General features: G+C 40.7%; 3 protein-coding genes across 6 annotated transcripts in view; 2 read left to right on the forward strand and 1 right to left on the reverse strand.

Moving 5' to 3' along the window:
* Nucleotides 1-526: 526 nt before the first annotated feature.
* lrwd1 (leucine-rich repeats and WD repeat domain containing 1) lies at nt 527-12,413 on the reverse strand. 3 transcript variants are annotated; one of them, XM_054755505.1, is made up of 16 exons: nt 12,135-12,294; nt 11,775-11,861; nt 11,465-11,699; nt 10,807-10,926; nt 10,603-10,749; nt 8,479-8,550; nt 8,044-8,394; nt 5,492-5,606; nt 5,308-5,402; nt 3,983-4,193; nt 3,839-3,911; nt 3,582-3,725; nt 3,403-3,506; nt 3,175-3,333; nt 1,329-1,438; nt 527-1,250 (listed from the first exon to the last, which is right to left on the reverse strand). In XM_054755505.1, the coding sequence occupies exons 1-16, from the start codon at nt 12,248-12,250 to the stop codon at nt 1,098-1,100; spliced, it is 2,292 nt and encodes a 763-aa protein (XP_054611480.1). In that variant the 5' UTR covers nt 12,251-12,294; the 3' UTR covers nt 527-1,097. The 3 variants fall into 3 exon arrangements, with proteins under 3 accessions (XP_054611480.1, XP_054611481.1, XP_054611482.1); XM_054755506.1 differs by lacking the exon at nt 12,135-12,294 and adding an exon at nt 12,392-12,413 and having other exon boundaries at nt 528-1,250; XM_054755507.1 differs by lacking the exon at nt 12,135-12,294 and adding an exon at nt 12,392-12,411 and having other exon boundaries at nt 528-1,250; nt 11,465-11,670.
* Nucleotides 12,414-12,688: 275 nt separating this feature from the next.
* On the forward strand, nt 12,689-15,527 carry alkbh4 (alkB homolog 4, lysine demthylase). 2 transcript variants are annotated; one of them, XM_054755246.1, is made up of 3 exons: nt 12,689-12,819; nt 13,558-13,746; nt 13,828-15,526. In XM_054755246.1, the coding sequence occupies exons 1-3, from the start codon at nt 12,724-12,726 to the stop codon at nt 14,347-14,349; spliced, it is 807 nt and encodes a 268-aa protein (XP_054611221.1). In that variant the 5' UTR covers nt 12,689-12,723; the 3' UTR covers nt 14,350-15,526. The 2 variants fall into 2 exon arrangements, with proteins under 2 accessions (XP_054611221.1, XP_054611222.1); XM_054755247.1 differs by having other exon boundaries at nt 12,712-12,819; nt 13,590-13,746; nt 13,828-15,527.
* Nucleotides 15,528-16,586: 1,059 nt separating this feature from the next.
* Nucleotides 16,587-27,820, forward strand: part of LOC129169080 (E3 ubiquitin-protein ligase CBL-like) — a 29,567-nt gene continuing 18,333 nt past the window's right edge. Inside the window, exons 1-9 of the mRNA XM_054755094.1 lie at nt 16,587-17,152; nt 19,022-19,269; nt 20,058-20,204; nt 20,275-20,431; nt 21,139-21,260; nt 25,360-25,497; nt 25,995-26,082; nt 26,165-26,296; nt 26,378-26,587. Coding sequence (XP_054611069.1) covers nt 17,009-17,152; nt 19,022-19,269; nt 20,058-20,204; nt 20,275-20,431; nt 21,139-21,260; nt 25,360-25,497; nt 25,995-26,082; nt 26,165-26,296; nt 26,378-26,587 — 1,386 coding nt within the window. The 5' untranslated portion in view covers nt 16,587-17,008. The remainder of the gene's footprint in view (nt 17,153-19,021; nt 19,270-20,057; nt 20,205-20,274; nt 20,432-21,138; nt 21,261-25,359; nt 25,498-25,994; nt 26,083-26,164; nt 26,297-26,377; nt 26,588-27,820) is intronic.

A 27,820-nucleotide genomic window follows, 5' to 3' on the forward strand; every position in this document is an offset into this window, starting at 1 on the left:
CAATTCTCAGTATTTTGCAAGAGAAGATTCTTGACTCCCCTGCGATTGGCTGGCGACCAGTCCCGGATGTAACATGCCTCTAACCAAAAGTCAGCTGCGATAGGCTCCAGCATACCCCGGCCATCCCAGTGATGACAAGCGGCATAGAAAATTCATGGATGGAAGATTTTTGACTCTCTAAATCAAAAGTAGAAATAACACTTTTAACGAGTTGCACATTTGAAGCCATGCAACATCCCCATCACGAATGTTCTTATTTTGTACCTTGTGTATTATGTTTATTTTTTTTTATTATGGAATCTTTTCGATGCAAGCCAGGGAGTACTTTCAATGTTACTGAAGACCTGCCCACGTGTACAAATTTATTGTACTCAACATGCAATTTGACTCTTGAATATGCTTGTATGCGTCACAGCTCTCCATTTTGTTGCATTTTCTTGGTTTCAGTTTCGAGTTCAGTCTGTACAGTATAGATAAATAAATACAGTAGATGTTATCAGTCTCTCAATAGTATTTGAAATCGAGGGGGCTTAAAAACATTTCTGTCCTCTGGGGGGGGCATGACAGAAAATAATTGATCCTCAAGGTAATGATGAGCAAAAAGCAAAAAAAAAAAAAAAAGTTTTTTTCTCTGGACAGTATTGGTTTTATTGCTTTGCAATTGTAGTTCTAATATTTTTGCATGAAAATGTTTAGAACACAAAAATAAAAGGCATATTGACAGTAGCAAAGTACTTCAAATTAACATGTTTACATTTCTGCTGTTAATACGTGACACTTTCATGATGACATTTCTGTGGAAGCATATAGCGTAAATAAGTACAGTGATGACCAAGTGTGACAATTCCTTGGTACAATTTGCATAATTTATATTTAAATCATGACATTTTTAGGACAGGTTGTAACTCACTACATCTCGTACTAAAAAGAATGTGTGTAAATAAACAGAATAAAAGGGTGTTTTTACCGTAGTATGCATGTTTACATACTACAGCACAGGGTATAACATTTCACTGAATTCTTAAATACCAACATTTGGTACTCATTAAAAAAAACAACATGGCTGCTGTATGAAAAGCTCTCCAAGTAGTCAGTCTTCAGGATGACTCCCCCCTCTTCCACACCATCACCATGTTCTTGTCACTGAGGGCCACCAGGTACTGGAGGTCTGGGTCCATGGCCACGCTGTTGATGGACGGGCCCTCCATCTGGCCAAAACCCTTGCGGACGGGGGCCGGCCACTGGAGCACCTGGCCAAAACAAAAGCATGTGTTAGCCGATCATGGGGATTTGCGAGGGAGGATGTTCCCTCTTTGGCTAAATATTACCTCTGTGGGTTCAATGGGCCTTCCCTTCTGGAAGCGGTCCTTCTGAACGTCTGTGACGTGGTACGTCCACAGCCTGCCCTCGTTGTCTCCGCACACAATGTAAGCTCGGCCTTAAGACAAGACGGCCGAGTTACTCACAAAACTCAATACATTATAGTACTGGATTGACGTGAATACAAGATGACCCCTCTTTTTCAAGACCCGTTAGTTGGAAGGCAGGCAAGTCCATATACACTACCCACAGTGGGCAAATTACATGTAAACGCTTGAGACATAACCCTCAGCATACAGTGATGACACAACAAATTCTTATAAAATTTGATAAAGTCTTTTTAAATGCTCATATATCATACAATACATTAAAAATTGATACATTAAATAAATATAAAAAATAAAACTTAATTAAAATTCATGAAAAATTAGGTCTTTCACATGATTAAAACATTGAATCAAATAAATACGTTTTTAAATTAATCATGATTAAATCACCATTTGCAACTGTGTGATGTATGCCCATTTTTTACTGTATTTTATGTACACAAAGATAAATGACAGGACGCAACATATATATATATATATATATATATATATATATATATATATATATATATATATATATATATATATAAATACAGTATTTGTATGTATTAACAGCTCCAAACGAACTGAAAATCAAGCTAAAAGATAGCACATTTCTGAAAATGTATTTGCCTCACACTAGTTTCTGTAATAGTAGCAGAACATTTGAATCACACTTTATTATAAGTCATGAAGGGTTGTTTTGAATTCACGTTTTGATTGTAGATCCATTTTCTGGGATTTCCGAGCATACTTAAATGCAGCAATTTGTACTTCAGCAGTAAGACTTACGTTAGAGAGTGATAAGAATATCCACTTACTGTTTTTCTTTGTCTTTATGTTTATTCAGACCACACATACATGCATAATAAAGATGTTGTGATATTTGGAGCGTCAGTGAATGCACCTTGGGGTCATTTAGTGACAATGAGGAGGTGTCATTCTGATGACCAGTGGACAAGAGACATGTTTGTGAGTTGGAGATACATATATGGTGTTGGACTTAAACTGCTGTTGATGTGTTTAGGTCAGAATGAAGTTATAAAAGAGCGTCAGACTGAGTGGAGACGCTATTGTGCCCTCGTCTGCCGTCACAACAAAGAGATGTGGCTTGACTGAATGACGTTATGATGTAATGAATTAAATAAATTTGTTACCGGCGTTAACATGCTATTTTTGACAGCCCTAAAAAAATACAGATTCACCCACTGTCATTATTCTACTACTATATCCGGATGGATCATTTTTCAGGATATTTGTAGTTATTAATAATATGCTTTATCATTGAAGTGCTATGGAGAGAAAAAAATAGTAATACAAAATAAAATAAATACAAAACTGGGGAAGAAAAACATTTATGGACAAAAAAGATTTTTAAAAAGTTAGTCAAATATTCTCTTAAAAAGCTGGCTAATGACGATGACGACGGCGAGACTTTAACAGAAGCACAAGCCACAGCAAAGCAGAACAATCCATGCCGGTTGATAACTTTTTTTTACCATAAAATCTGACAGCCTGACACGTCCCAAAAGGGTGGCCATGTCGGGAGAAGTGTGTCATAGTTTGGTTAAGAAACACTGTAATGTAATTGCTTCACAGTAGAAAGCAACAGATTGCTCAAGGCTGGAATGAGCTGCTCTGTCATCATTATCTGAACGAATAAAACACATCTGTGACAGTTCAGCACACCCGCATCCTCAGGCTTGGGTGTCAAATGACAAATGAGGACAAGAGACACAAAGGAGAGGAGTGGAGGTGCAAAGCTTACCGGGACAGGTGTTGAGAGCCAGGTAAGGAATCTCTGTGTTGGCCCAGCGCAACTCAGCCAGGACTGCGGCTCGCACGCAACCGCTCTTGCTGGGCCGCTGCGACCGCGTCCTGCTCCAGCTCCACAAGTAGATGCAGTCGTGCATGAAGTTCTTGGAGGCTGAAAACCACACACAATTACACAGGTGTACATAATGTCGTGACCCGTGAATACATTGACACCACTGACCCACAACGTCATCCGTGAGAAAGCTGAGGCCGTCCACGGTGTGGTAGTCGTGGTCTTTGTCTTCCTTCTCGTACACGGGGAAGGTGATCTCCACTTCTTTGGACCTTCATGAGCACAGCAGAGTTTGGTATGGCGAATTTGACCAGCACTGTGGGAGTCCAACGTGAAGTCTAACTGACCTCTTAGTGGAGTTGCTGGGGGCTAGTTGTGTGTTGTAGCAGTGCAGGCCATCCTCGCACGCCGCCAGCAGGTGGGCGTCGGGCTGAGCTGGGGGCAGGCAGATGTGCAGCGGGGTGGCACTGCTCTCCAACGTTAGCAGCTGCCTGGAAGCACAGCAGAGATCATCTCAACACAGCACTTCAGAGCACAAAGTCAGCTTACCCTCCTTTTCCTATTATTTGCTTTTATTATTTGTTAATGTAGTTAAAACACTCACACGACTTTAAAGTTGTAGCTGCTGTCCACACCTCCGATGTCCCACAGGACTATCTTGTTGTCGTACGAGCCCGCTAGAAGACAAGAAGGTCTTTAGTCTCTTGTGAAAGATCATTTTAATATTTGAGCTGAAGAGGTCGCTCACTGAAGAGGAAGTTGCCCCGGCGGTGGTTGAAGTGAAGCACCGACAGCGCCTTGCGGCTGGCACGGAACTCCCCATAGGCTACGTTGTATCTGGGGTGAATCAGCTTGACCAGGCCTCGCTTTCCGCCCACCGCCAGGATGCTGCAGGGCTGCGCTGAGGCCCTGCTCCCTCTGGACATCAGCACCGTGGACCAGGCCAACGTAAAGAGCTCCTGTAGGTGAGGAGCAAAGGTCAGCTTACCAGGTCGAGCTCCTCCAAGATTTTAAACAATCACCAGTAAAAATCTTAACACAATCTGATAAAGATTTGTCTTTTTAAATGCTCATATACCATAAAATTCATTAAAAAATATATATTGAATTGATCAATCTAAAAAATAAAAAATAAAAGTATATACAGTCATGGAAAAAATTATTACACCACCCTTGTTTTTTCAGTTTCTTGTTCATTTTAATGCCTGATACAACTAAAGGTACCTTTGTTTGGAGAAATATAACAATGACAACAAAAATAGCTCATAAGCCTTACATTTTTTGGCAGCACAATGCAAGAAAACCATGGAAGTTGCTAGATATCAGCTCATAAATTAAACTCTTATGATCTGTATTTGTTATCATCATTATATTTGTCCAAACAAATGTCCCTCTAGTTGTACCAGGCATTACAATGGATTAATAAACTGAAGAAAGTTAATATTAACAATACACTTCATGTGCCAGGCACTTCACATTTGAAGCAAATAATTTAAGTGCAACAAATAGCAATACAGTGACAAATGTGTGTGACAAATTAAAATAATATAGTTTTTAAACATAAAGTTGAAAAGATTAGTCAAATGTCTTAAAAAGAAAGCTCTTAAGGCATGGGTGTCCAAACTTTTCCCCACTGAGGGCCACATACTGAAAAATCAAAGGATGTGGGGGGGACCACTTTGTTAATTTTTATAGATTTTTTACATTTTGTAAAAAGCTGAACAAAATAATTAACTGAAACAGTAGCATCAACATTTCCGCCTTTTTGCGCTATTTTCCCCATTTATGCTGTTTTGTTGGTTTAATTTTATTTCTACAATATGCTGTGGACAATTTAAAAAACTATCTGCGGGCCACACTTTGGACACTCTGTCTTAAGGGCTTTTTAACGGTTGGTACGTGAATGTTAATTTAAAAAAGAAAAGAATTTAAGGTGGAATCCTTTGAGGAAAATCTACCAATGGAAAAAAAACACCACAACTTTAGAAAAATATATGCAGACTGGAGTTACTGTAAATACGCTACCACTGACAAAAAGCACTGGCACATGTTTTCAAAGTCCACTCTACAAACCTCTCCAGGGACTTTATACTTCTTCATGACTATGCCTGTCTCACAGTCTATCACACACACGGAGTCTCCACCGCAGGTTGCGACCAAGCGGCTTTCTGTTAGAAAAAACAGAATGGCAATGCTGTTGAAGCGGCCAAATGATAAGTATACGTGAAGGCACAACAGTGTGAGAGTCAGCAAGTACCAGTAGAGTCAGGCTGGGGCTGGAAGGCACAGGCCCAAAGCTGAGTGGAGAAGTCCTCTGAGCTGTCCTGCTTGCTGTGACACTGCAGCACGTGAAGAGGCTGCAGACGCACCGGCTGCAAAGAAGGGTGACATTTTTCTTAAATACAGTACATCACCGCCACTGCATATACCCTATAAAATGTAAATAATTCCTTTTTTATGGAAACTTTAATAGAAAGTGGTTTGATGGTGCTATCAGAAGGCGATGTGCCTCATTAATTCACTCACCATTTTCCAGCAGGAAGATGCTTTGACATGATGTGATGTGCATGTTTTTGTGAGTACATTACTGTATAATGTATGCCGGTAATTTGTTATTAATGTGTACAACTCAATTTTAAATGTGTATCTGTGAGAGGTACATTATAAGCTTTAAAATATTCAAATATTATTTAGGGCCTTTTAAAAGGTGAGTCCATTATTCGTGGTTGTTTACCATTCATGGTCTTGGATCATAATCCCCAGTGAATAGTGAAGATCCACTGCACTGTAAATGCTCAAATTAACTCCTCTATCCAATTAATCACAAAGTCTCCTATTGTCGTGCGTGCAGACAACAATCAGATAACCAGGGTAGGCATGTCACGATAACAAAATTTGCTGGACAATAATTGTGCTTCAAATTATTGTCAGTAGTCAATGTTATTGACAGCATTTTTTGTGGCCATTTTTTCATTAATTGCAAAAAGACATAAAAGCAATAAACTTTAATTAAAATAATTCAAGAGTATTTAACACTGTATTTGGAATGTCAAGCGCTTTTAAATAAAATTGCAGATGCAACGGTAACAGCTTTATAAATGTAACCTCTTTTTATGACACCCTTATTTTAGTACCACTATTAGACAGGATGAGCACCGCTCCTATTTTGAAAGCCGGAAGTGTGATGAAAATGTGTTTTGACTATGGCTAAGTGAGATAGCTATCGAGTTCCTCTGGAAACCGTGGCTGTTCCTATTTCTCACACACACAAACACAAACACACACACACACACATAACTTGTACTAAGTCAGCGGCCAACCTAAAACGCTGGGTTACATGAACAAGCACTAAAGCACAACTCACACAGCCTGAGTGGTTGGTGCTGACACCCACATTACCGTGCTACTCTAAACCAAGCTAACCCAGCTAGCTTATACTGGCTATTGTTGTACGTGAGCTCATGCTCAGGTTCGGTGGCTAGTAAGAAAATGTTTCCGCTTGCCGTCTCGACATGTTTGTGTATGTGAGGACATGCCGCTGTGAACGAGCGGTCCGCAGACTAAATATTTCCACACACTTCCTGTTCCGACACAGTGAGGGGGAACGTGAAACTAGCTTCACCAATGTGCAGAGTTAACCCTCTTGTGATCCAGCCTGTGAAGTAAAGAGAGGAGAGAGAGGAAAAACACGCATGCACATGTCAATTTATTGAGGCCAACAAAATTACCGACTTAGCTTTTTTATTTTAATCGCTCGATTATCGTGACAGGCCTAACCAGCGGGGTCTCTAATTATCTCTGGGTCAAAAAACAATGGGATTAAGAGTTGCAGCTCTCGGCAATCCCCTGGTGGTAGTTTTTTTTTTAATACTCACGGTGGCAAAAGCTGCATTTCAAGTACCATGCGTGGTCAGCCTCCAGGAGCTTTATCTGCCTCTGCATGCGCTATAAAATGTTGCTCTTCAGCTGTTGTGAACCTAATGTGTGTTACACTTGCCATAGTGTTGCTTACAATGAACTCATCCGTGCTATTAATGCTGACTGAGCAGTTTGGTCCTGACCGCAATTACAACATTGGTTCTGTTGATGCTGCACTGTGTTACATGTTTGTTAAATTGTTTAAATCAAAAACAGTCTAGCTTAACTTTGATAACATTTGGAATAAACTGTTGCCATCTCTCATGATGTCATTCATTACCTGAAGTTTTGTGCAACTACAGAGGCTTTTTTTCTTCTGAAACATGTAAAAATTCAAAATTTTATGTTCTGGCGTTTAATTTGACAGTTTCTGCTGCATCTTAAAATGTTGTGACTTTTTTCACTGCGTGGCCAGAATCCAGCAGCTCCATCTACCTCTGCGTGTACTTTAAAAATGTTGGTTGCGCTATTCAGGTATTGGTGTGACAATCATGCCTGTTTCACGTGCATGTTGACAATGAACTCACTCGTGCTCTTAATGATGGATGAGCAGCTTGCTCCTTACCGCTATTACGACATTGGTTCTGTTCCTGCTGTGTTGTGCAAAGTACTTGTTACTATACAACCATGTGGTGATGGTGAACTGCATTTTCCTTTCCAATTTATCATGCACTCCAAATCATTACTAAAAGGTAAACAATTAAGTTGTTATACACAAAGTGGGAAATAACAGCCTCTCTCTAATTATCGCCTGAATCCAATTAATGGCCCATCCTCTTTGCTCTTTAGCTAACTTCCCGGCTACAATATGAGCATTTATTGTTAAATCTGTTCTAAAATGTGCCAAAACAATTGTGTTATTATGGCCACATTTGAAGACATAGTAGTTACCTGTGTCTTGCTTCTGCTGTTCTTCATTGCATCATCACTCGTGTCGTCCTTGCATTTACCCTGAGCTTCACTGGCCGCCATTATCTTCACAGTCCGCACGCTTGAACGCCTGCTTGCCGCCTCTTTCTTCGGCGACGCTCGGGTAGGGTTGGAGGGACACTGCAGCCTCTTGATGGGGCATATGGAAATGCCGCCAGTAAGCGTCTTAAGGCGAAGGCTGGACTTGCGAGGGCTATCCTCAGCAGAGGATGCCAAAGGATCGGAGCGCAGCTTTTTAAGGGGTGACAGAAGCAATTCGGAGTCTGTTGCCGAGGGAGTTATTTGCTTCCTTTTGACGGGGGTTGAGACTTCCTGGATGACAACATAAATATAAACACCGCATAAAGTATCAGCTATTTCTTAATAAATAAGGTGTTACAGGGTCTTGTTTCTTACGTAGGTCTTGTTGGACGTTTCTTCCTTTGGTTCCAACAGAGAGTGAAGATACTCTCTGGCCATGATGGCAACCTATCAGAAAAAAATAATAAGTGCATGCTATGATATGAAATAAAAGCAATGGCAATGTTTTGATGGCACTGGAAGTTAGTTGATAGATGCAGGTTCACGTAAAGTCAATGAGACTTGGCTTTGTTCGCCCTCTGCTGGCCGGCTTCAGTATAAAAGATAATTAAAATAGTGAATTAAAAAGTAATCCATCCATCCATCCATCTTCCTAGGGTCACGGGGGTTTGCTGGAGCCTGTCCCAGCTGACTTGAGGCAGGAGGCGGGTACACCCTTGACTGGTCGCCAGCCAATTGCAGGGCACATAGAGACAAACAACCTTGCACAATCACATTCATACCTACGGACAATTTAGCCGGACTTACATACCAACGTACAGTACGTGTTATCACACGCACGGGCTACGCAATTTTGGGGAAATTTGTTGGCCGTGGGCCAGCACGTAGAGGAAGTAGGGTATCAGATTGGTTGCAAGTGTGACGTACTTATGGAGCAAGTGATTTGTAACACCCATGTCCTTTGCTCTTGCACTCCGTTGTTAGCTTTTAGATCGTGAGTGCGGCGTGCAAGATGTGTTTCATGTAAGGCTGCCGTACGTTTCACTAGCTGGGGCATCGTACGAGGCTCATAAGCCGACTCACTTCGATTGCAAGATGGGAGTACTGGCTTCCTACGGCACCAACGGCTATTGTGACCGGGAGAACCAGAGTGTACAGCAGGAAGAGCCAGCTGTATTAATGTCGGTTACGCTATCTGAGCAGCCGCCGTGCGTCCACGGAGGTCGGGAGAACCAGACTGTACAGCTGGAGGAGTCGCCCCGGCCGCGGGAGGAGCCACTGCCGTGGCCGGGCAATGTACACAATGTAGTTTCAAACTTGCGACACACACCCTCCTCCTCTGCCTTGCCTTTGCGACCCGGCTGCACACACGGTTTTCCTGCGTGCACGCAAATGATGATTAACATCCCAAATTCCTTCCTTAGGGCTTTGTGTGCAGTCTGCGGGTTTGAAAATCCGTGCGCGCAATGTGCGCGTCTCTTGCTATTTTCCCAATTTTTACACGTAGGAGCACGTACGTCGGGCTGTAACTCCCCCTTAACATGCATATTTTTGGAAGGCGGGAGGAAACCGGAGGACCCGGACAAAATCCAGGCTCGCACAGGAAGAACATGCAAACTTCACACAGAATAACATAGATTCAAACCCAGATCTTCTTAATCTCCTGGTTGTGTGGCCAACATGTTAACCACTATGCCACCCAATTATGAAATACATAAACAGCATATTCCACACACAAGTGTTGCAAGTGAATCAAGGAAGTGTATATGCAAATGAGCTGACGTCTGCATTGACACACAATGTGAACCTCAGAGTATTTCAGGGTTGTTTCTCGTTTTTTTGGTCAGTATTCAGGCAATAAATATGGCGTAAATATGGTGTAGTGTCCATGATACCCATTATGTTTCTACTGATCTGTTTTTTTTTCTAATCAACACACTTTGGGGAACTATTGTTTTACATCATGTTTCCACAGAAGGTGAAGTGTGTTATTCTTGTGCTAACTAGCAATGCATTGAAGAACACTTCAGTTGCATTCAAGGGCAATTTTCTTTTTGACAGGGTCTATTTTTTTTTTTATTGTTTTTAGTTGTGAATGGGATTTTTATTTACGGTAGGTGCAATTTTTGCTAAAAAACAGTCCATTTTATTTTCATTGTTTTTTTGCCTTTGTTTATTTTATTTTGTTGTTTAATTTATCTTATGTAAAAGCGCTTGACATTCCAATTACAATGTTGCGTAATGTTTATGGTCTACCCATATATTATCATTAAATTAATGAAAAAATGGTCTCAAAATAATGTTGACAATAATATTGTTTATCTGCAGTAATTTGTAGGACAATTATCGTCCAGCAAAATTTGTTATAGTGGCAGGCCTACTCAGAGCGTTTCTTTATTCAACTACAGAGAGTGAAAGACGTTTATATTTGTATCTTATCAATAAGAATTTCGAAATTGAATAATGTTGAACATAATTTTTTCTTACAAATAAGATTACCTTCCACTTTGTGAAGTCGCTGACCGAACTGGGTCCGAATTTCACCTGCTGGCGTGCTGCGTTAACAAAGTCTTCCTCCAGGACGGACACTTTATCCTCTGTGAAAGGATCCGGGAGGTCGAAGCTCCTCTCCCAAACTGCAACAATCTATGAGACACAGTGTAAGATAACATCTTCTCGAACATTGCAATCAAAGTTTCATACCCTGGTCCTCAGGTTCTCTGTGAACACAAAGCGCACGTGGTTGGCGGTGGTGGTAATGTCTTTGCCATTGTAGCTCCTCAAATTGGGCAGGAGTGACATGAGCTTGTAATTGTCACTCACCTGTGGAGAGGAGAAGGAGTATTAGCCAAAGTAGAATAGGATGTCATTACGAAGGATGAAGTTTAAAGTTTGCTTGAAAGGACATGCATGCATTTTTGCAGGATAGATTACATTTCCCATTAAAATAACACTAGCAGGCCACACCTGTACAATATAATGAGAAGTGAAACAAGACCTATATAAAATACTGTATGTATATGTATATATATATTATATACAGTAAGAAGTACCGTATATATTTAAAAAATACATATTTGTATTAATAACAAATGAAAAATAAGCTTTAAAAAATAAGAAAATACTGTAAATATTTAAAATAGGGGGTTCTACAAAAACATGATTTTAACATTAACTAAATACTTTTAAAATATGTGAAAATTAATGTACATTTTACCATTAAAAATAAAGGTAGAAAATATGACAAACACCCTATATTTTAATGAATACATCCCTGACTGTGACTGTATACAGCTTCTGTATTGGATGTCATTAGTTTTGTGAAGGTCTATCTAAGTTTAAACATGCATTTTCCCCTTACGGTAATATAAAGGTTGTCCTCCATCTTGAGCTCCTCCAGGTTGTACAAGGACTCCAGAGAGGTGACGTCCTCCATCTGGTTGTCGCTCAGGTCCAAGTAGCGCAGCTCGGGCAGCTCTAGGTTTTTAGGCAGCTCTTGCAGTCTGTTTCCAGACAGATCCCAGTGCTCCAAGGACTGAAGACGGGACAGCAGCTTGACCGGTAAGTCTGCACATTTCAGCCCAAGTTTGGAAAGACTGTAAAGAAATTCATTTTTTCTGAGTTTTTTCGTCATCTTAAGTTCTGATAAATAGATGAGACCGTGTGCTTACTTTAATGTCTTGATGTCTTTGAGTTTCTTGTTTTTTGGAGAGCCTTTCTCCAGTAGAAGTTTCTCTGTAATCTTCTCCATTGTTTCTCTGGAAGAAAAATCGGTGAACAAAGAAATGATGAGACTGACCACACTTATATGAACACAGAGTCAATACACATCCCACACAGTATCATACACATCCCACACAGTATCACATAATAGTAAAGGGGAAATACATGAGGACAATAGATTTCTACCCACGTTAAATAAAGCCTTTACTTGCTTTGATCTGAACAATTAATTATTTGTAGAAATACTGAACTTGAACGTGTCATTTTGTTGAATTAAGCTATGTTCTTATTTGTCTGTCAACCCTTACCCGTTTGTTAGTGTCTTCCTTGTAAACACATACAACACATTTACAGTGAATATTTCTGAATAAAGACTAGCTAAGCTACTACTGTAAACAAGGGGGCCATGTAAGTTGGCCACCATACAATCGCCGTTAGTAAGCTATTTGCACAGTTACAATATAATTAATTGCATTTAAGACACCGAATGCAATATTCTTCAAGTTAAATGTCGAAAAAGACAAGACTTTAAATGTACTTCGAGAGACGTCGGCAACTTACTTACCAGCAGAACAGAAACTTTCCCGGGGAATGCACGTATTTCCGGTGGGTGTGGTTTAAGAGGAAGTCTTTTTTTTCTCCGTAAAAGCTTTATTGAAATCGGATCGCTGCAAGTTAGCATCTTGTTATAGCTTAAAAAGTACATGCGAGATTAACAGTTAGTACAATTCTATTTTAAACATACACACAAAGGCGACGAGCTGCAGAAATTATTAGAATAATCGTCGAACTGGCACCTTTAGGTAGCTACACAACATGTCCACAAGATGGCGATGACGATTTAGCCTCACAGTGGCGCTACGTGTATAGCAATCTATAGAAGTAGATGAAGGGAAAATGGTTCCGCATGTTGTTGCATCTTGTGCTTGCAAAGGTATTCGGCACTGTCTTCTGTGTGAGGAATTGAAAGAAAGTCGCTTACAGGAAGAGAAGGTAAATCAGTGTTGCTATGACTGGTATTTTATGGACATATTTGTTGTTGTGTACAAACAATTTAGCCGTAAATGCCAAGCAACAGACGCCGTCATGGAACAATCTTGTGTTATTACGTGTTAATAGGGATAGGGCGATACAGTACATTTTGGTATCGATCCCACACCAAGTAAGTACATTTATACCATAAAGATACTGATAAGTAAGCTTATAGTATATAACCAATAATCATTAGCTGACTGGACGATTACAGTTGTGGAGATGTGTTAGGAGGAAGTAAAAACACGGGCTTGTAAAATAAATTATGTTCACCTTCATCATCCCCTGATCCTCGGAACTGTTAATCAAAAGAACCGGGTCGACACGATATCAACAATGTAACAACACGAAAGACATAAAAAAACAAAGATGTTTTTGAAAATAAGCATAGAACAGACCAGAACTGAAAAATATAGATGTCATCACTCTCGTATCGATCTGACACTGATCCAACCATTGGTATCTATGGCATTGACATTTGGATGGATCTACACACAAGCACTGGTTAACAATGCAACCACTGATGTTATTGTTTGGTTTACTGTATGACAACATGCCAGTTTGCTAATACTTTAGTTAAGTTAGTGAATTAAGTGAGTGCCCTGAAGAGTTTATTTTCAACCCATATAGTTTATTAGGGAGATTGCACACTGGCGATTATAAGTCACTGCCAACATAACAGTGTCTTTGTTCATGTAGATTGTGCATCTTTTCTTCTATGACCCTGAGAGAAAGTTAGCCGTTCGCAATGATGCAGAGCCTTCGTTTTTTCCCTTTCCTGGGGTGTTCCTATGGGAGAACTTCCTGTCCGAGGAGGAGGAGACAGAGCTGATAAGCAGCATGGATCAGGATGTCTGGAATCCGTCCCAGTCTGGTCGCAAGAAGCAGGTACAAGATGGTAGTTTCATAGCAGATCGTGTGCCCACATAGTTTGCACTGATACTGCAATTTGTAATATTGTTGTTGCAGGACTTTGGCCCAAAAGTGAACTTCAAGAAGAAGAAGGTGCGCCTTGGCAGCTTTAGTGGACTTCCCGGTCTGAGCCAAAAACTAGTCCTCCGAATGCAGCAAGAGACAAATCTGGCAGACTTCCAACCTGTGGAACAATGCAATCTGGACTACCATCCTCAGCGAGGCTCCGCCATTGACCCCCACCTGGACGACTCCTGGCTGTGGGGGGAGCGCCTGGTCACCGTCAACATGCTGTCCGACACCACGCTAACCATGTCGCTGGAGCAGGGTCTCCCTCTGTTGGGACTGGTTGAGGAGGTGAACGTTGCCGTGCCGCTCCCACGCAGATCTTTGGTAGCATTGTACGGAGAGGCACGCCATCGCTGGAAGCACGGAATCCTCCGAAAGGACATCCAGCAGCGCAGAGTTTGCAGCACCTACAGAGAGCTGTCTGCAGAGTTCCACGCCGGGGGGCAGCAGGCTGAGCAGGGGGCTCGGCTTCTTGACGTGGCTTTAAGCTTCAAGGGAACTCCAGTTTAGATGCTGCAGATAAGCCACAGACTTAACTGATGCACACTCTTCTAACATTTAAATGAGCCCTCCAGGCACTGTGCGTCTATTTGATGTAAGACACGTGAAACACAAACAGCACCAAGTTCTTTTTTAATTAGAGTCTAATGCCTTCTTTTCCACACGTTGTACATTTCTATCATTGAATTAATAAAGTGTTTTTATTCATTTACAACTATCATTGAACATGTCATTTACATATTTTGTTCAAGGAACAAGTATATTTGGTAGTTGGGTTCATTAAATGCAAATATGTTTCATAACTTATGTAACAGCAAACCTCTTTGTTGAAGCTTTTTTTGTGTGCATTTAGAACAATAATGTATCGTTTAATTTACAGTACATATTTTGCAAAAGGAACCAGAGTGTGCTGCACTAATACAAGCATCCCAATGACATACAATTAAAAAGTAACACACGCATGTTATGTAAACCAGCAGCGTCCAGACGTTTTTGAAAAATGTGAGGATGTAAGGATATTTTTTTATATCTTGTTTGTCTGTTTAAAAAGGTTTAAAAATATAAAACATTTAAAGACCAAGCTTTGTGTTATTATTCATTATTTGTATGAACATTTCAGCTTTATCCTGTGTGGGGTTTTTTTTACCTTTTTTGCCACGACTCTGAAGTGCACTTCCAATTCGCCAGCCTCCAATTTCATTGAAGGTGGTATTAACCTAATATGCAGTGTGACTGTTTGTCCACTGATTGTCTGTTTTTTATGATGTGAAAACAGTTTAGGTAAGACATTACCAGACACCCACTATTGTTTTTGTGAAACATTCTGTTTGTGAAAATGCAATAAAGGCACATTTATACGTTTTTTTTCTTTTTTTTTTTTTTTTACATTAACCCATGACCATGCGCTGTTCGAAAACCACTGGACCTAGACTTCTCATATCTGGACTGGATGTATCTACAGACCTTGAAAGTTCATAAACACACAGTTTCTGATTTGTGAAAAATTTATTCTATTTGTGAAAATGCAACAAAGACACATTTCTCTATGTTTTGAGCCTCTAGCGGTTAGACGCTCAAAACAGAGAAATGTAGAGTTTTATAAGACATCTTCGCCACCGCACTTCCGCGCTGTCATTGCCCCCAGTGTTTTTTTTTTTTTTCAATTTTGTATATTAAATGGAAAGGTACATGCTTATTGGGTCTAGAACGTTGATATTTAGTTTGATATATATATATATATATTTTAATTTTTGCAAATTGTGTTTGCAACAGAATAATGTGATTATTTTGTGTTATGATAGTTGAATAGTTAATAATAATTCATAGTTAGTAAATGTGATGTTAACTGTTCAGTTGTCCATTCATTTGTCATTTGTAATTATTTTTGCATCATTTTCTCAAAAAATGAATGGAACATTTAAACAACACAATGTAACTCCAAGTCAATCACACTTCTGTGAAATCAGACTGTCCACAAGCAACACAGATTGACAATGAATTTCACATGCTGTTGCGCAAATGGAATGGAATAGACAACAGGGGGACAGCAAGACACCCCCAATAAATAAATACATAAAAATAATAAATAAATGTTTTTTTTATTTTGTTGTCAGCACATTAAACTAGGTAAAGAACAAAGTATTAATAAGAATATTTAATTTATTCAGATCTAGGATGTGTTATTTTAGTGTTCCCTTTATTTTATCGAGCAGTATATAATTATTGTCTATAAAATGTTCTTTGTGTGAAAAATTGTTTGTGTCTTGAACGGATTAATTGGATTGACATTATTTTCTATGGGAAACTTTGCTTTGGTTAGAGTCCGTTTTGGTTTGAGTTGGACCTTGTGGAACGAATTAATGATGTTAACCAAGGCACCACTGTATATAGAACTTCTTAGCATACCTACTGTAGACTGCTTTTAGCCTGTTAAAAAAAAAATAAAAATATCAAAATGACCCTTGAGTTTTGGCGCATCTCTCTTATGGTGTGAATGAAGGGAAATAAATAAAATACAAAATAATCAAACAATAGTATCTGATAAAATAATGAATTTAAAAAGGTACATTTTGTAAACACCTGCACTCTAATTAGCAAAGTAACTGCAAAGGCGTTCAGATTTGCACGATATTGTTATCTATTGAGCTGCACATGCACAATTGTGGCACAATTTGTGCTTATTTACGTTAGCTTTATTTTGGAGTTCTCGACAGGATATCCGGGTTCCCCCATCCCTCTCTGTCTACTTGATGACTTGTCGTTGGTGGCAAACTGCTGCTACTCTCAAGCTGTTTGTTGGTCGACAGCGACACTTTATTATTAGCTCGCTTGGCTTTAACTCGAAAGCAGAAGTGGCCCTTCAGCAGCGGACAGCACACCAGAGCGACGAGTTTGAACGCCGAGAAAAGAACTCAAAGAATCAAGAGGGATTTTTTTACTCCCCCACCCTCCAAATGTAGCTTGTTAGCTTGCTAGCTACCAGCTAGCTAACGCTGCGCCTCCTTCTTTTTCTGTTTGTTTTTTTGTGCATGCTCGATCACCAGCAGTTTGTAGCCCTAACCAGGGCCCTAAGGCGGTGCTCGAAAGGGTGTCAGGATTGAAGGCTGTCAACCGGGCCAACCGCCCCCCTCCCCCCTACCCTGTCCCCCCCGGTCACCGAGTAGAATTAATGGCCGGAAATCCGAGGAGGGGCGCGGGTCTCATCGGCTTGATGAAGGACGCCTTTCAGCCCCACCAGCAGCCTCTGCAGCCCCCGCAGCCCGCTGTGGTCGACAAGAAAATGGTGGAGAAATGCTGGAAACTCATGGATAAGGTAGTGACATGGGGCCATTTACTAACTATTCTTGTTACTTACTTCCCTCTTCTTGACTTTGTGAACATCGCTGTCCCGATAATCCTCTCAATCCCATTATCGTCCTAATTGCCCTCCACTGGCATTTTGCGTTCAATACCTAATTAAACGCTAGGAGCTTTCTCCTTTCTGCTACCCAGACGGCGCTTTGATGAGTTGACACATTGTAAACAAAGCTCCTTGCATTTATTAGCCACAGTTTACACGAAAGAGGCTAGCCTACTTGAATTGTTGTTATAAAAGGGAAGCCTGTTTTGGATGCTGGATGTAGAGAAGGTGATAAGACTTTCACCAACAAGCCACTCTAAAGCGTGCGTTCACACTTGTCATTTTTGTCCGGCTAAAACGGACTCGAGTTAGTTTGCTCAAGTGTAAATGCAGACCAAAAGGACCTGAGCAAACTGCCCGAGTGATGTTCTCAGTCCACCTGCCAGTGGACTCTAGCTCTGAGTGAGGCAAGTGTGTACGGCGACTACACGAATGCACCAAAACAGATATGATGTGATGTCACCAAATGCGAGTGTAACCAGGCGATGCATAGCAACACCCAATAGAAAGCTGAGTTATCAAAAGGTAAGAGTTAAATGTAAGACCAGAAGTGTAAATATAGTAATTACATGGATCGTTTCAACAAAGGGGTCATGTCAGTCACTTATAGTTGGCTGAAGTCATCAGAAACGGCATCTCTTTGTAGCACGTATTTGTATCCTCTCCGTTACATCTCAGCAGGTAAAAAATCCGCTACGTAAAGGAAAGTCCTACATGTGTTTGTAATGTGTTTGTTACATGTTGTTTTGGGTGCAGGGTGTCATTGGACATTGCATTGTCATTGGACATTGGTGTCATTGCATAGTATAACTGCTGTTTTACTATGCACATGACAATAAAACTCTCTTGAAACTCTTGGACATGTCACATACGCTTCCAATCGAGGCACAACATTATGCATCAGTAGGCATAATTTGCTACTCTGACAAGAATGTGAACGCAAGTGAATGAAAGTCTGAAAGCAAACAAGACTGCACTAAAATGACCACCAAGTATCTTTTTTTTTTGTGGTCCAGATCAGCGTAACAGACTAGCGTAACAGACTACAAGTGCGAACGTAACATAATTGCCAGGGCTGCACAAAAAATGGAAAAAATTGCCATCTATTCACACTAACATGCCAATTAATTTCTGTTTTTATTTTATTTTCCTTAACAAGCTACATCACAAACAAACTCAGCAATTTTACTGAAGTATGCACGCTTCACTGTCTTGAGCATGACAGCTGACACTTCCTCCTAACTCTGCATGTCCCTCGACAAGCCTTGCCAGGGCGAGCCCTGGCCATCGAGGCACGCTGGCTATCATGCATCGGCTTACAGGAGGCGTGATCGCATTCATTAATTGACTTTTCTTTTGACTTGGCTCTGTTACGAGCATGAATATATTGCGGAGTGAGTGAGTGTGCCAATTTTTTTTTTTTACTCGATGGATTATTTTGTTTTTCTATTCATTGCTGTTAAAAAAAAAAGTCAACTGTCCTTTTGGGACCTCCCAGAAGGAACAGCAGAAGGCTTGAAGCAACGCAAGGAGGAGTCTAATAAGAAACATATTAATAGATTTCTTTAAAATGAAAGCACATGGCCCTGAATGTGTGTGTGTGTGTGTGTCTGTGCATGCGCGTGTGTGTGGAAAAAAAATCATCCCAGAGAATTGTGATCTCAATTCTAAGCAAGAAAATTGTGCAGCCCTACTAACTGCTCTGAAACCTTGTAATTAGAATTAAGTCACTGCCCCTTCGGCATCCATTAGTAGCTTTTGTCCTCCCGTTTTTCCTCCAAGGTGGTGCGTTTGTGCCAGAACCCCAAGGTGGCGCTCAAGAACAGCCCGCCCTACATCTTGGACCTGCTGCCGGACACCTACCAGCACCTGCGCACCGTCCTGTCACGGTACGAGAGCCGCATGGAGATCCTGGGAGAGAATGAGTACTTCCGTGTGGTCATGGAGAACCTGACCAACAAGACCAAGCAGACCATGAGCCTGTTCAAGGAGGCCAAGGAGAGGATGTATGAGGAGAACTCCCAGCCCAGGTAAGGCCACCAAAAGACGTGGTATCTTATCTTATGAATTACTACGGTAATTGAACCTTAGCAGTGGCTGTCTGACAACAAAACTATACGATCTGACAAGTAACGGTGCTAGTGTACAGTACTTAACCCTGTCAACACACCTCTAACTCAAAGGTGCAACTTGTGAACTGTAATGACATGTGACAATAAGCAAAACTCAAATAACACCAATCACAACCAGTCCAACTGCAATATACATAAACCCATGACTGCACTGATCACAAAGAGTTAACAACGTTATACGTAATTGAATTATGAATGTATCTTTGTTGTCCAGCACAGGAAGTTCTTCTCTGAAGCTTTTTTTATGTCTGTGGTTTTCAAAAAATGTGGGCTTGCATTGATAATTTTGATGATATCCAGTAGTACACCCACATTCATGGATGGATGATTACCGGTCAAACTGTGGAAATGTGATACTAACATCACTGAAAAAATGAAATATGCATGTGAGTTAACATTTAAAAAAAAAAAAACAGTAAAAGTAGAACTGCCACTCTGATAAAAATCTATAATTGTCACATCTACTTCCTGTTTTGGTCCTCAGAGTGATTACAAAGCGAAAGTCGGTCCTTCCTCATCATGAGAGGTCCTATTATGTGCTCCTACGCCCTGTGTAGACTGTTGTTTGAGGGACATGCTAGAGAATGCCCATCTTTTGTGTTCTGCAATAGAACAGATCATCATCATCATCATCATCATCATCATCATCATCATCATCAATCAATGTTGTTTCTCCTCCTGCTCAGGCGAAACCTCACCAAGCTGTCGCTTATCTTCAGCCACATGCTGGCCGAACTCAAAGCCATCTTCCCCAACGGCCTCTTCCAGGGCGACAACTTCAGGATCACCAAAGCGGATGCCGCCGAGTTCTGGAGGAGGTCCTTTGGGGACAAGTGAGTGTAACCCGCCAACCGGTGTTGTCCATGTTCCTACACTCCTGACCTGTCTTCCCGCCATGTAAAGGACCATCGTGCCGTGGAGGACATTCCGCCAGGCCCTGCACGAGTTCCACCCCATCAGCTCGGGCCTGGAGGCCATGGCCCTCAAGTCCACCATCGACCTCACCTGCAACGACTACATCTCTGTTTTTGAATTTGACATCTTCACCAGGCTCTTCCAGGTCAGATCCTCTCACGCTTGTAGACCGTACAGATGATGATGATGCAGCATGCACTTTGAACTCAGCAACATGTTTATACTATAGGGACACATGTTTTAGGAGACACAACCTAATTCATTAATCCATCCACTAGATTTTAGCCCAATCTACCACTAAACTTTTTTTTTTTTTTTTTTTTTTTTTTTAAACAGTATGCTTCCAACTTTGGGGGAACAGGGTGAGGGGTAACGATTAGGGTTAACGCATCAAAATATGGGAAAAGGACAAAAAATTAGGACATGCAATTTAATTAATAAATCAATGAGTGATTGGCCCAAGTTCTCACTAAATCTCTCATTTTGGACAATTTTTATGCCTTGTTGTACACAGTTGTGGGAAAGCCCTTTTATGTTCCCAGTGCACAAAGCAAGGGTCCATGAATGCATGCTTGGATGAGTTTAATGTGGAAGAACACCTTTGGGATGAACTTCTTTGACCTCAATACCCCCAGACACACTTCCAAATGTTGTATAAAATCTTACTGGAAGAGTGGAAGCTATTTTTGCTGTAACAAAAGGGGAACTCTTTCTTTCATTTTCACTTCCTGTACATCCCAATACTTTTGTCCACATAGTGTACATCAAACCTCTTATGACCACAGTGGATGTAATTGTGTGTGTGTGTGTGTGTGTGTGTGTGTGTGTGTGTGTGTGTGTGTGTGTCTGTAGCCATGGTCGTCGCTGTTAAGGAACTGGAACAGTCTAGCCGTCACACATCCAGGCTACATGGCCTTCCTCACCTACGATGAGGTCAAGGCTCGTCTCCACAGGTTCATCCACAAGCCTGGCAGGTGAGAATTTGACACGTTGTTTTTTTACATATAAAGTAGGTCTGCAAACCCATGTGCCCCACCCCCCGCGAATAGCAAAAAACCGCAATTGATGGAAGCACCCATAGAAATGTCTATTTTCGACACGCTAAGCCCTATAATATTCCTCACGCACTTATTAAAGGCATTTAGGTACTCACCACTAATGAATGATAATGAAAGATGAGTGATAGAACAGATGGAGTTGGAGTCACGGTCTAACCTCTAGCCTGCTCTTCAGACTACCACGACAACCACACTTTGCCTCCACCTCACTCTAAAGCGGCTAGCAGTGGTACGTGGCTCTGCAGGTCGCTGGCTCCTGGCTAGCTGTTGGAGATGATGCAGGCATTCTACATAATGCACACGGCTTACCTGTTGTAATTGCAGTATGTTTGTTTTTTTTTTTAAATAAGAAATTGGCCAATATGTGGGGCCGCTAATCACGAATATGCAGGGATTCTTGAGTATTTATTGTTAATTGTGTATCTAAGACACGCAGAGCATCTAAATAACGTTTTTCTTCTTTCCTCAGTGGTATTACAAAAAACGGTATAAAAAAGTGTGTTTGAAATGTAAAAGTATGTATATGGGGAATTGTAAAATGTAAAAGAGGGAATACAGTCGTCCATTGCTCCATCTTGATTTGAACATCGCCTCCACATTCTACGGCGGTTTTTGAAAAATGTATTAATTAATAAATGATAGCTGTTTTGTGGTTGACTGCGGCCTATTATTAGTCCAAACATGCATATTTAAGCAAATGTTTCGTATTCTTGGGCTAAATTAAGCATTTTGAAGCATAAAAATTTTCTAAATGAACTAACATACAAATGCATACAGTTTAAGGCAAAACAAGATGTTGATAAGCTGTAGTCTACACTGGTCACTAGTAACACGCACCAGACTTGATTGTCAATGACAGGCTTTTATTATTTTATAATTATTTGCCACACAATAGGCAGAACAATAACATAATGATGAAAATAGTCATCATCATAATAATAACATGGGTTACTGTTGTCATACTCCAGCTAAAACTAAACTCTGAAACTCCGACGTCACCTGTCCACACATCCGGAAAACATTTATTGAAATACACATAAGCACGAGTCTTACTGATGTCATAAATGGCTTATTTTCTCTGATTATATCTAATATATTGTGTAGAGTTGGGCGATATGGACTTTAGCATGTATCACAATATTTTTGGGATGTATCACAATATGACGATATAATTAAATTCAGCGGAGTCTTGTATAAAAAGCTACAAACCATAACCCATATAATTCAAAGTAAGCTTACCTATGGCACTGTGTAGAGCAGGTGTCACCAACGTTTTTCCTCGTGAGAGCTACTTTTACAAAATGAAAATGGCCAAGAGCTACTCATTTTTGTAACATTTATTTGCAGAGCTTATTTTAAACCCAAACAAAGCGAATATGCTTGTTTTACCAGAACATTAACAAAATGCTGGTGTCCACAACTCACATTTTGTATTTCAGAATGCATTTCTTTCTACTGTTTTTCATTATTAACTGAAAACCTGAATGAAAAGCAGGCTTGCGGGCATCTCATGTGGTCGTGGGGGGCTACCTGGTGCCCGTGGGCACCACGTTGGTGACCCCTGGTGTAGAGAGTGTCCAAAATAAGCCAGTTTATTCCAGTTGTTCAGGGCAGCCCAGCTGCTTTCACAACATTAGATCCACCGTCAGTTACACAAACTTGCTTCTTCTCATCAAAGTCCCATTCCTGGAGAAACTTCAACTCACTTGCCATGTTTTCACCTGTGTGTTCCTCCGGAAAAAATCTTGCCTGGAGACGGGACGACTTCAAAGTCCAGTTGCTGGTTATGTAGTGTACGGTGACGCTAATACCTGGTTGAGTCGCTCAGCTATTCCACATGTCTGTACTACATCTGCTCTATCGAAACCATTGGAAGAATTTATACCGGTATACCAGTATGTAAGAATTGTCGCCCAACCCTAATATTGGGTAATGTGAGTGTAAAGGTGACTATAGGGGGTGCTGTTTCATGTCTAGAGGGCTCTAATAATGGTAAAAATAGTATTTAGGAAGTCATGGTTTTCTGTGGTCTAACTATGAAAATATTCCATGTATTAATATTGAATTGTAATTCACGGAAATTACAAAAACACCTAAGGCGGTCGGTGCTGGAACCAATTAACCCCGATAAATGAGGAATTATTGTATATAGTATACACTGTACAATATGTACAGTAAACAACAACGACAACAGTGCAAATACTGCCAAATGTGCACAAATTTGAGGTAGAAGCAAGGGTCTGAGGTAGAACTGACATAAAAAGTGTACAGTGCGATGTGAAGGTCAATGTGACAATTAACAGTGCAGTCATATTGTCCAGTGTGTGTGTGAGTGGTGAGCCCACAGTTTGTAGTTAAGGAAAGACTCATAATTAGGCCTGTCACAATAACAAATTTTGCTGGAAGATAATTGTCCTACGAATTATTGTCGATAATCGACATTATTGACAACATTTTTAGACCATTTTTTCATTAATTATATGGCATAATAATGAGAGTAGATTGTATCAAAAGCAATAAACATTAATTTCTCAAGAGTATTTCACATTGTAATTGGAATGTCGAGAGCTTTTAAATAATGAAACAAACAACATAATAAATTAAACAAACAAAAAAAAGACCAAAAAAACCCTCAATGAAAATAAAATGGACTCTGAGTCTCTTTTAGCAAAAATTGCACTGAAGTAAAAATCACAATCATAACCATAAAAAATAGACCCTGTCTCTGTTAAGAAAAAACCCCCAGCTAGACCACATATCTGTGGTGGTGGAGTAAAATGCAATGTTTCTGATGTCCTTCAACACGTCTTCTTTCACTCGGTTACTATACAGTTCAGGAATTGCTGTTTGTGACATGTTCATGTACGTTCTCCCAGGCAATTGGTACAATTCTTACATTTCCCAAAATGTTGGCTTTACAGCCGTATTGATAGGATGCATTTCTTTTGCAATATAGCGACACTGTGAGCTCGCACCATTTTGCGTTGTTTTGATTATATTTACTTTGACGACCAAACGCCTCAGTCAGCGTTGACTGGCTGGACGAAGGCTCCACTCCACCTGTTGTATTCCCCAGCCTCCTCGTCAAATGCAACATATCAGTGTGTTGATTTTCATGCGCTCACCTTGTTCATTCTGTTTAAACCCGAAATATTCCCAGGCTGGGGCTGTGGCATTTGCCTTAGAAACCATCGCTTTTGTGCCTTCATTCATGTTGGTGTATGCTTGTTCACAAGGCTAACTTGCTGCTAGCTGCCACTCACTAGTAGACCCGCCTCAATATATTGGGACAAAGAGGCTGAATGTCTTAAAGGAGGGTACACTCTCTCTGTTCATTCCACAGTACGCCACCAAAACGCACAGACTGATGCAGAATGAACCCTCTTGTCATCCAGCCTGTGTGGTAAAGAGAGACGAGGAAAAAAAAACACGCATGCGTGCACATGTCAATTTATCAATGCCAGCAAAATTATCGACTTGTTTTTTTTCCTCCCAATTATCGTTCAATTAATCAATTTAACGATTATCGTGACAGGCCTACTCATGATGCATTTCATTCGCTTTATTAACAAGCATAGAACACATATGCAGTGAACGGTCACAAAGGAGCTGCTGTCGGCCACACTGCTAACACTCTAAACTGCTAAACACAGTGAACTCTAGCTAGCTGACGTCTCACACACATCATTTCCCAGGTCCCGCTCACACAACAAGGCACACACACAACAAGTCACAGATATTACACGATATATATCATGCCTTAGGTTTGTATTTTCGTCAATTTAGCCATTTTTTATTCTTGAAAATGCTTAATGTAGGCCAGGAATACGTACAATTTGCTTAAATATGCATATTTTTTAAACCAATAATAGGCCATATTCAACCACAAAATACTGATAAATAATCATTGAATTTTTGAAAAACTGCAATAGAGTGAAGGCGCGATGTAGCGAGGGACAACTCTACATGACAGATTGTTGATATGTTACCTTCTCTGCATCTTTTCTTCCGTCAGCTACATCTTCAGGCTGAGCTGCACCCGCCTGGGCCAGTGGGCCATCGGCTACGTGACGGCCGACGGCAACATCCTGCAGACCATCCCCCATAACAAACCTCTCTTCCAGGCACTCATTGACGGCTACAGGGAGGGATTGTGAGTTCTGCTGCTAGTACACTTGGCACACATGATGCTACTTTACCTTTTGCGTTCCTAACTAAGACATTCAACCAGACTACATGCCCTATATTCATACACAAATCATTGCCTGAAGTATGTCCAATTCCACTTACAGATTTTTCAGGCTTTTGATCCTGGTAAACTTTTACCTCACATATTCATCATTTAAAAAAATGAATATATATCAGTTGTATAACAACGTATTTAAAATATTAAAAACTAAAACATTGTTATTACATTTCATATTTGTTTTCATCCTTTTGTTCATATTTGTTTTAATAGGACATATATCTATTTAAACTACTTACAATATTATGTGTTTGAAAATGTATTTTATTTTTTAAACGTAGTTTTATTTTTGTATATTTGTATTTTGTAAAAATGATTTAATTCTATTTAAAATGACAGGGTACTTTGTTAGCAATTATTCAGCTCTATTCATTTGTCTAAAATTGTGTGTGGGTGTTGTCTAGCTATCTGTTCCCAGATGGTCGTGCACAGAACCCAGACCTAACAGGCTTGTGTGAACCTTCTCCACAAGACCACATCAAAGTTACCCAGGTTTGTTGTTCTCATGAACACATGCACACACACACACACACTATGATGACCTCACCTCCTCAAGGTCTTCTCTTGCTTATAGGAGCAGTACGAGTTGTACTGCGAGATGGGCTCCACCTTCCAGCTGTGCAAGATCTGCGCAGAGAACGACAAGAACGTGAAGATCGAACCGTGCAGGCATCTCATGTGCACCTCTTGTCTGACCGCCTGGCAGGTGAGGGATGCCCCGCCCATGACAGCTCTCGCTTCCTAAAAAGCCAATCCTCCGTCTTAAAAACTTGTGTGATGTCATCAGGAGTCGGAGGGTCAGGGCTGCCCGTTCTGCCGCTGTGAGATCAAGGGCACCGAGCTCATCGTGGTGGACCCCTTCCACCCCAAAGCCGGCGGTGGGGCTTTCGCTGGCTTCCAGGGGCCCAGCAGGGCCGAGGCGGCCGCCAACGATGAGGATGACGATGAACGGCTGGAGGACCACAACCTTGTCATGAGCAGGCTGGCCTGCAGCAAGGTAGGCAAACTGTCAACACGATAATAGCAAGGCCAGAGAATTAATTAACCACAGTCTCTAATTAGCATCAAGTCAAAAAATATTGGCCTTAATAGCAGTGGCTACCTCTGCATGCGCTTTAAAATGTTGCCACTTAGCTGCTGGTGTGAAAGTCATGCATGTTCAACTTCTCAATCTGTTGTTTACAATCAACTTATCAGCACAAATAATACTTAATGAGCAGTTTGCTCTTTGCTGCCATTACAACATTGGTTCTGTTGCTGCTGTGTTATACTTATATAATATACTTGTTCATAATAATTTGTAATAAATCAGGGTTGACTCTGAGATTTTTTTTTACCTGTGGTGGTGGGCTGCATGGGAGGAAAACCTGTGCCACTGCTGCGTCAGCAATTTTTTTTAATGACAACAAATGGGCATTTTTATGGGTTAATTAACTTCGTTACATAACTGCTTTCAGCAACCAGTAGAACATGAACATTGCAGCCGGGCTGGGAACACTTAAACTGAGAGTCTAATCCACTCCTGATCAGACCAGTTGAAAAATTGCTAGAATTTGCATTTTGCACATTTGGATCTTAATGAGGTTTTAATGAGGTCTTAATGAGGCAAAAGCAAAAAGGGGGAGTGAGACAAAAAACATTTGGAACTTGTAATTTAAACAACAACAAAAAAACATTTTATAAGTTGTTCATCAGCTGATCAAAAGTTTAAGACCACTGGCTGCAAAAGCCAAAATCTGCTCTAAATGTTCATTTTCTGTCAGGCATTGACACTGTCATGCCCTCCTGATGGCTAAAGCTAAGAAGCTTTCTCTTAACTGAACATGGTCGGATTGTGGAGCTGCATAAGCAAGGCCTCTCGGCTGGGCTAGGCGCAGTAAGACAGTCATTGTAAATTTTTTTAAAGATCCTGAGCATTATGGAACAAAAAAGTCAAGTGGTAGACCCAAAAAAATCACACCTGCGCTGAGCCGGAGGATCCGATTGGCTGTTCATCAAGACACAGGGAGGTCTTCGACCCACATTAAGGACCTTACTGGTGCCGACTGCAGCGCAATAACCATCAGACGGCATCTGCGGGAAAAGGGTTTAAAAAACAAAAAACAAATTCAAAGACCTCGTCTCCTTCAAAAAACTGCCCGTTTAGACTTTGCCAGGGAGCATCAAACATGGGACATTGAAAGGTGGAAAAAAGTTTTATTCTCTGATGAGAAAAAGTGTAACCTTGACG

The sequence above is a fragment of the Dunckerocampus dactyliophorus genome, chromosome 16 (assembly GCF_027744805.1).
Source record: "Dunckerocampus dactyliophorus isolate RoL2022-P2 chromosome 16, RoL_Ddac_1.1, whole genome shotgun sequence".
Lineage (NCBI taxonomy): Eukaryota > Metazoa > Chordata > Actinopteri > Syngnathiformes > Syngnathidae > Dunckerocampus > Dunckerocampus dactyliophorus.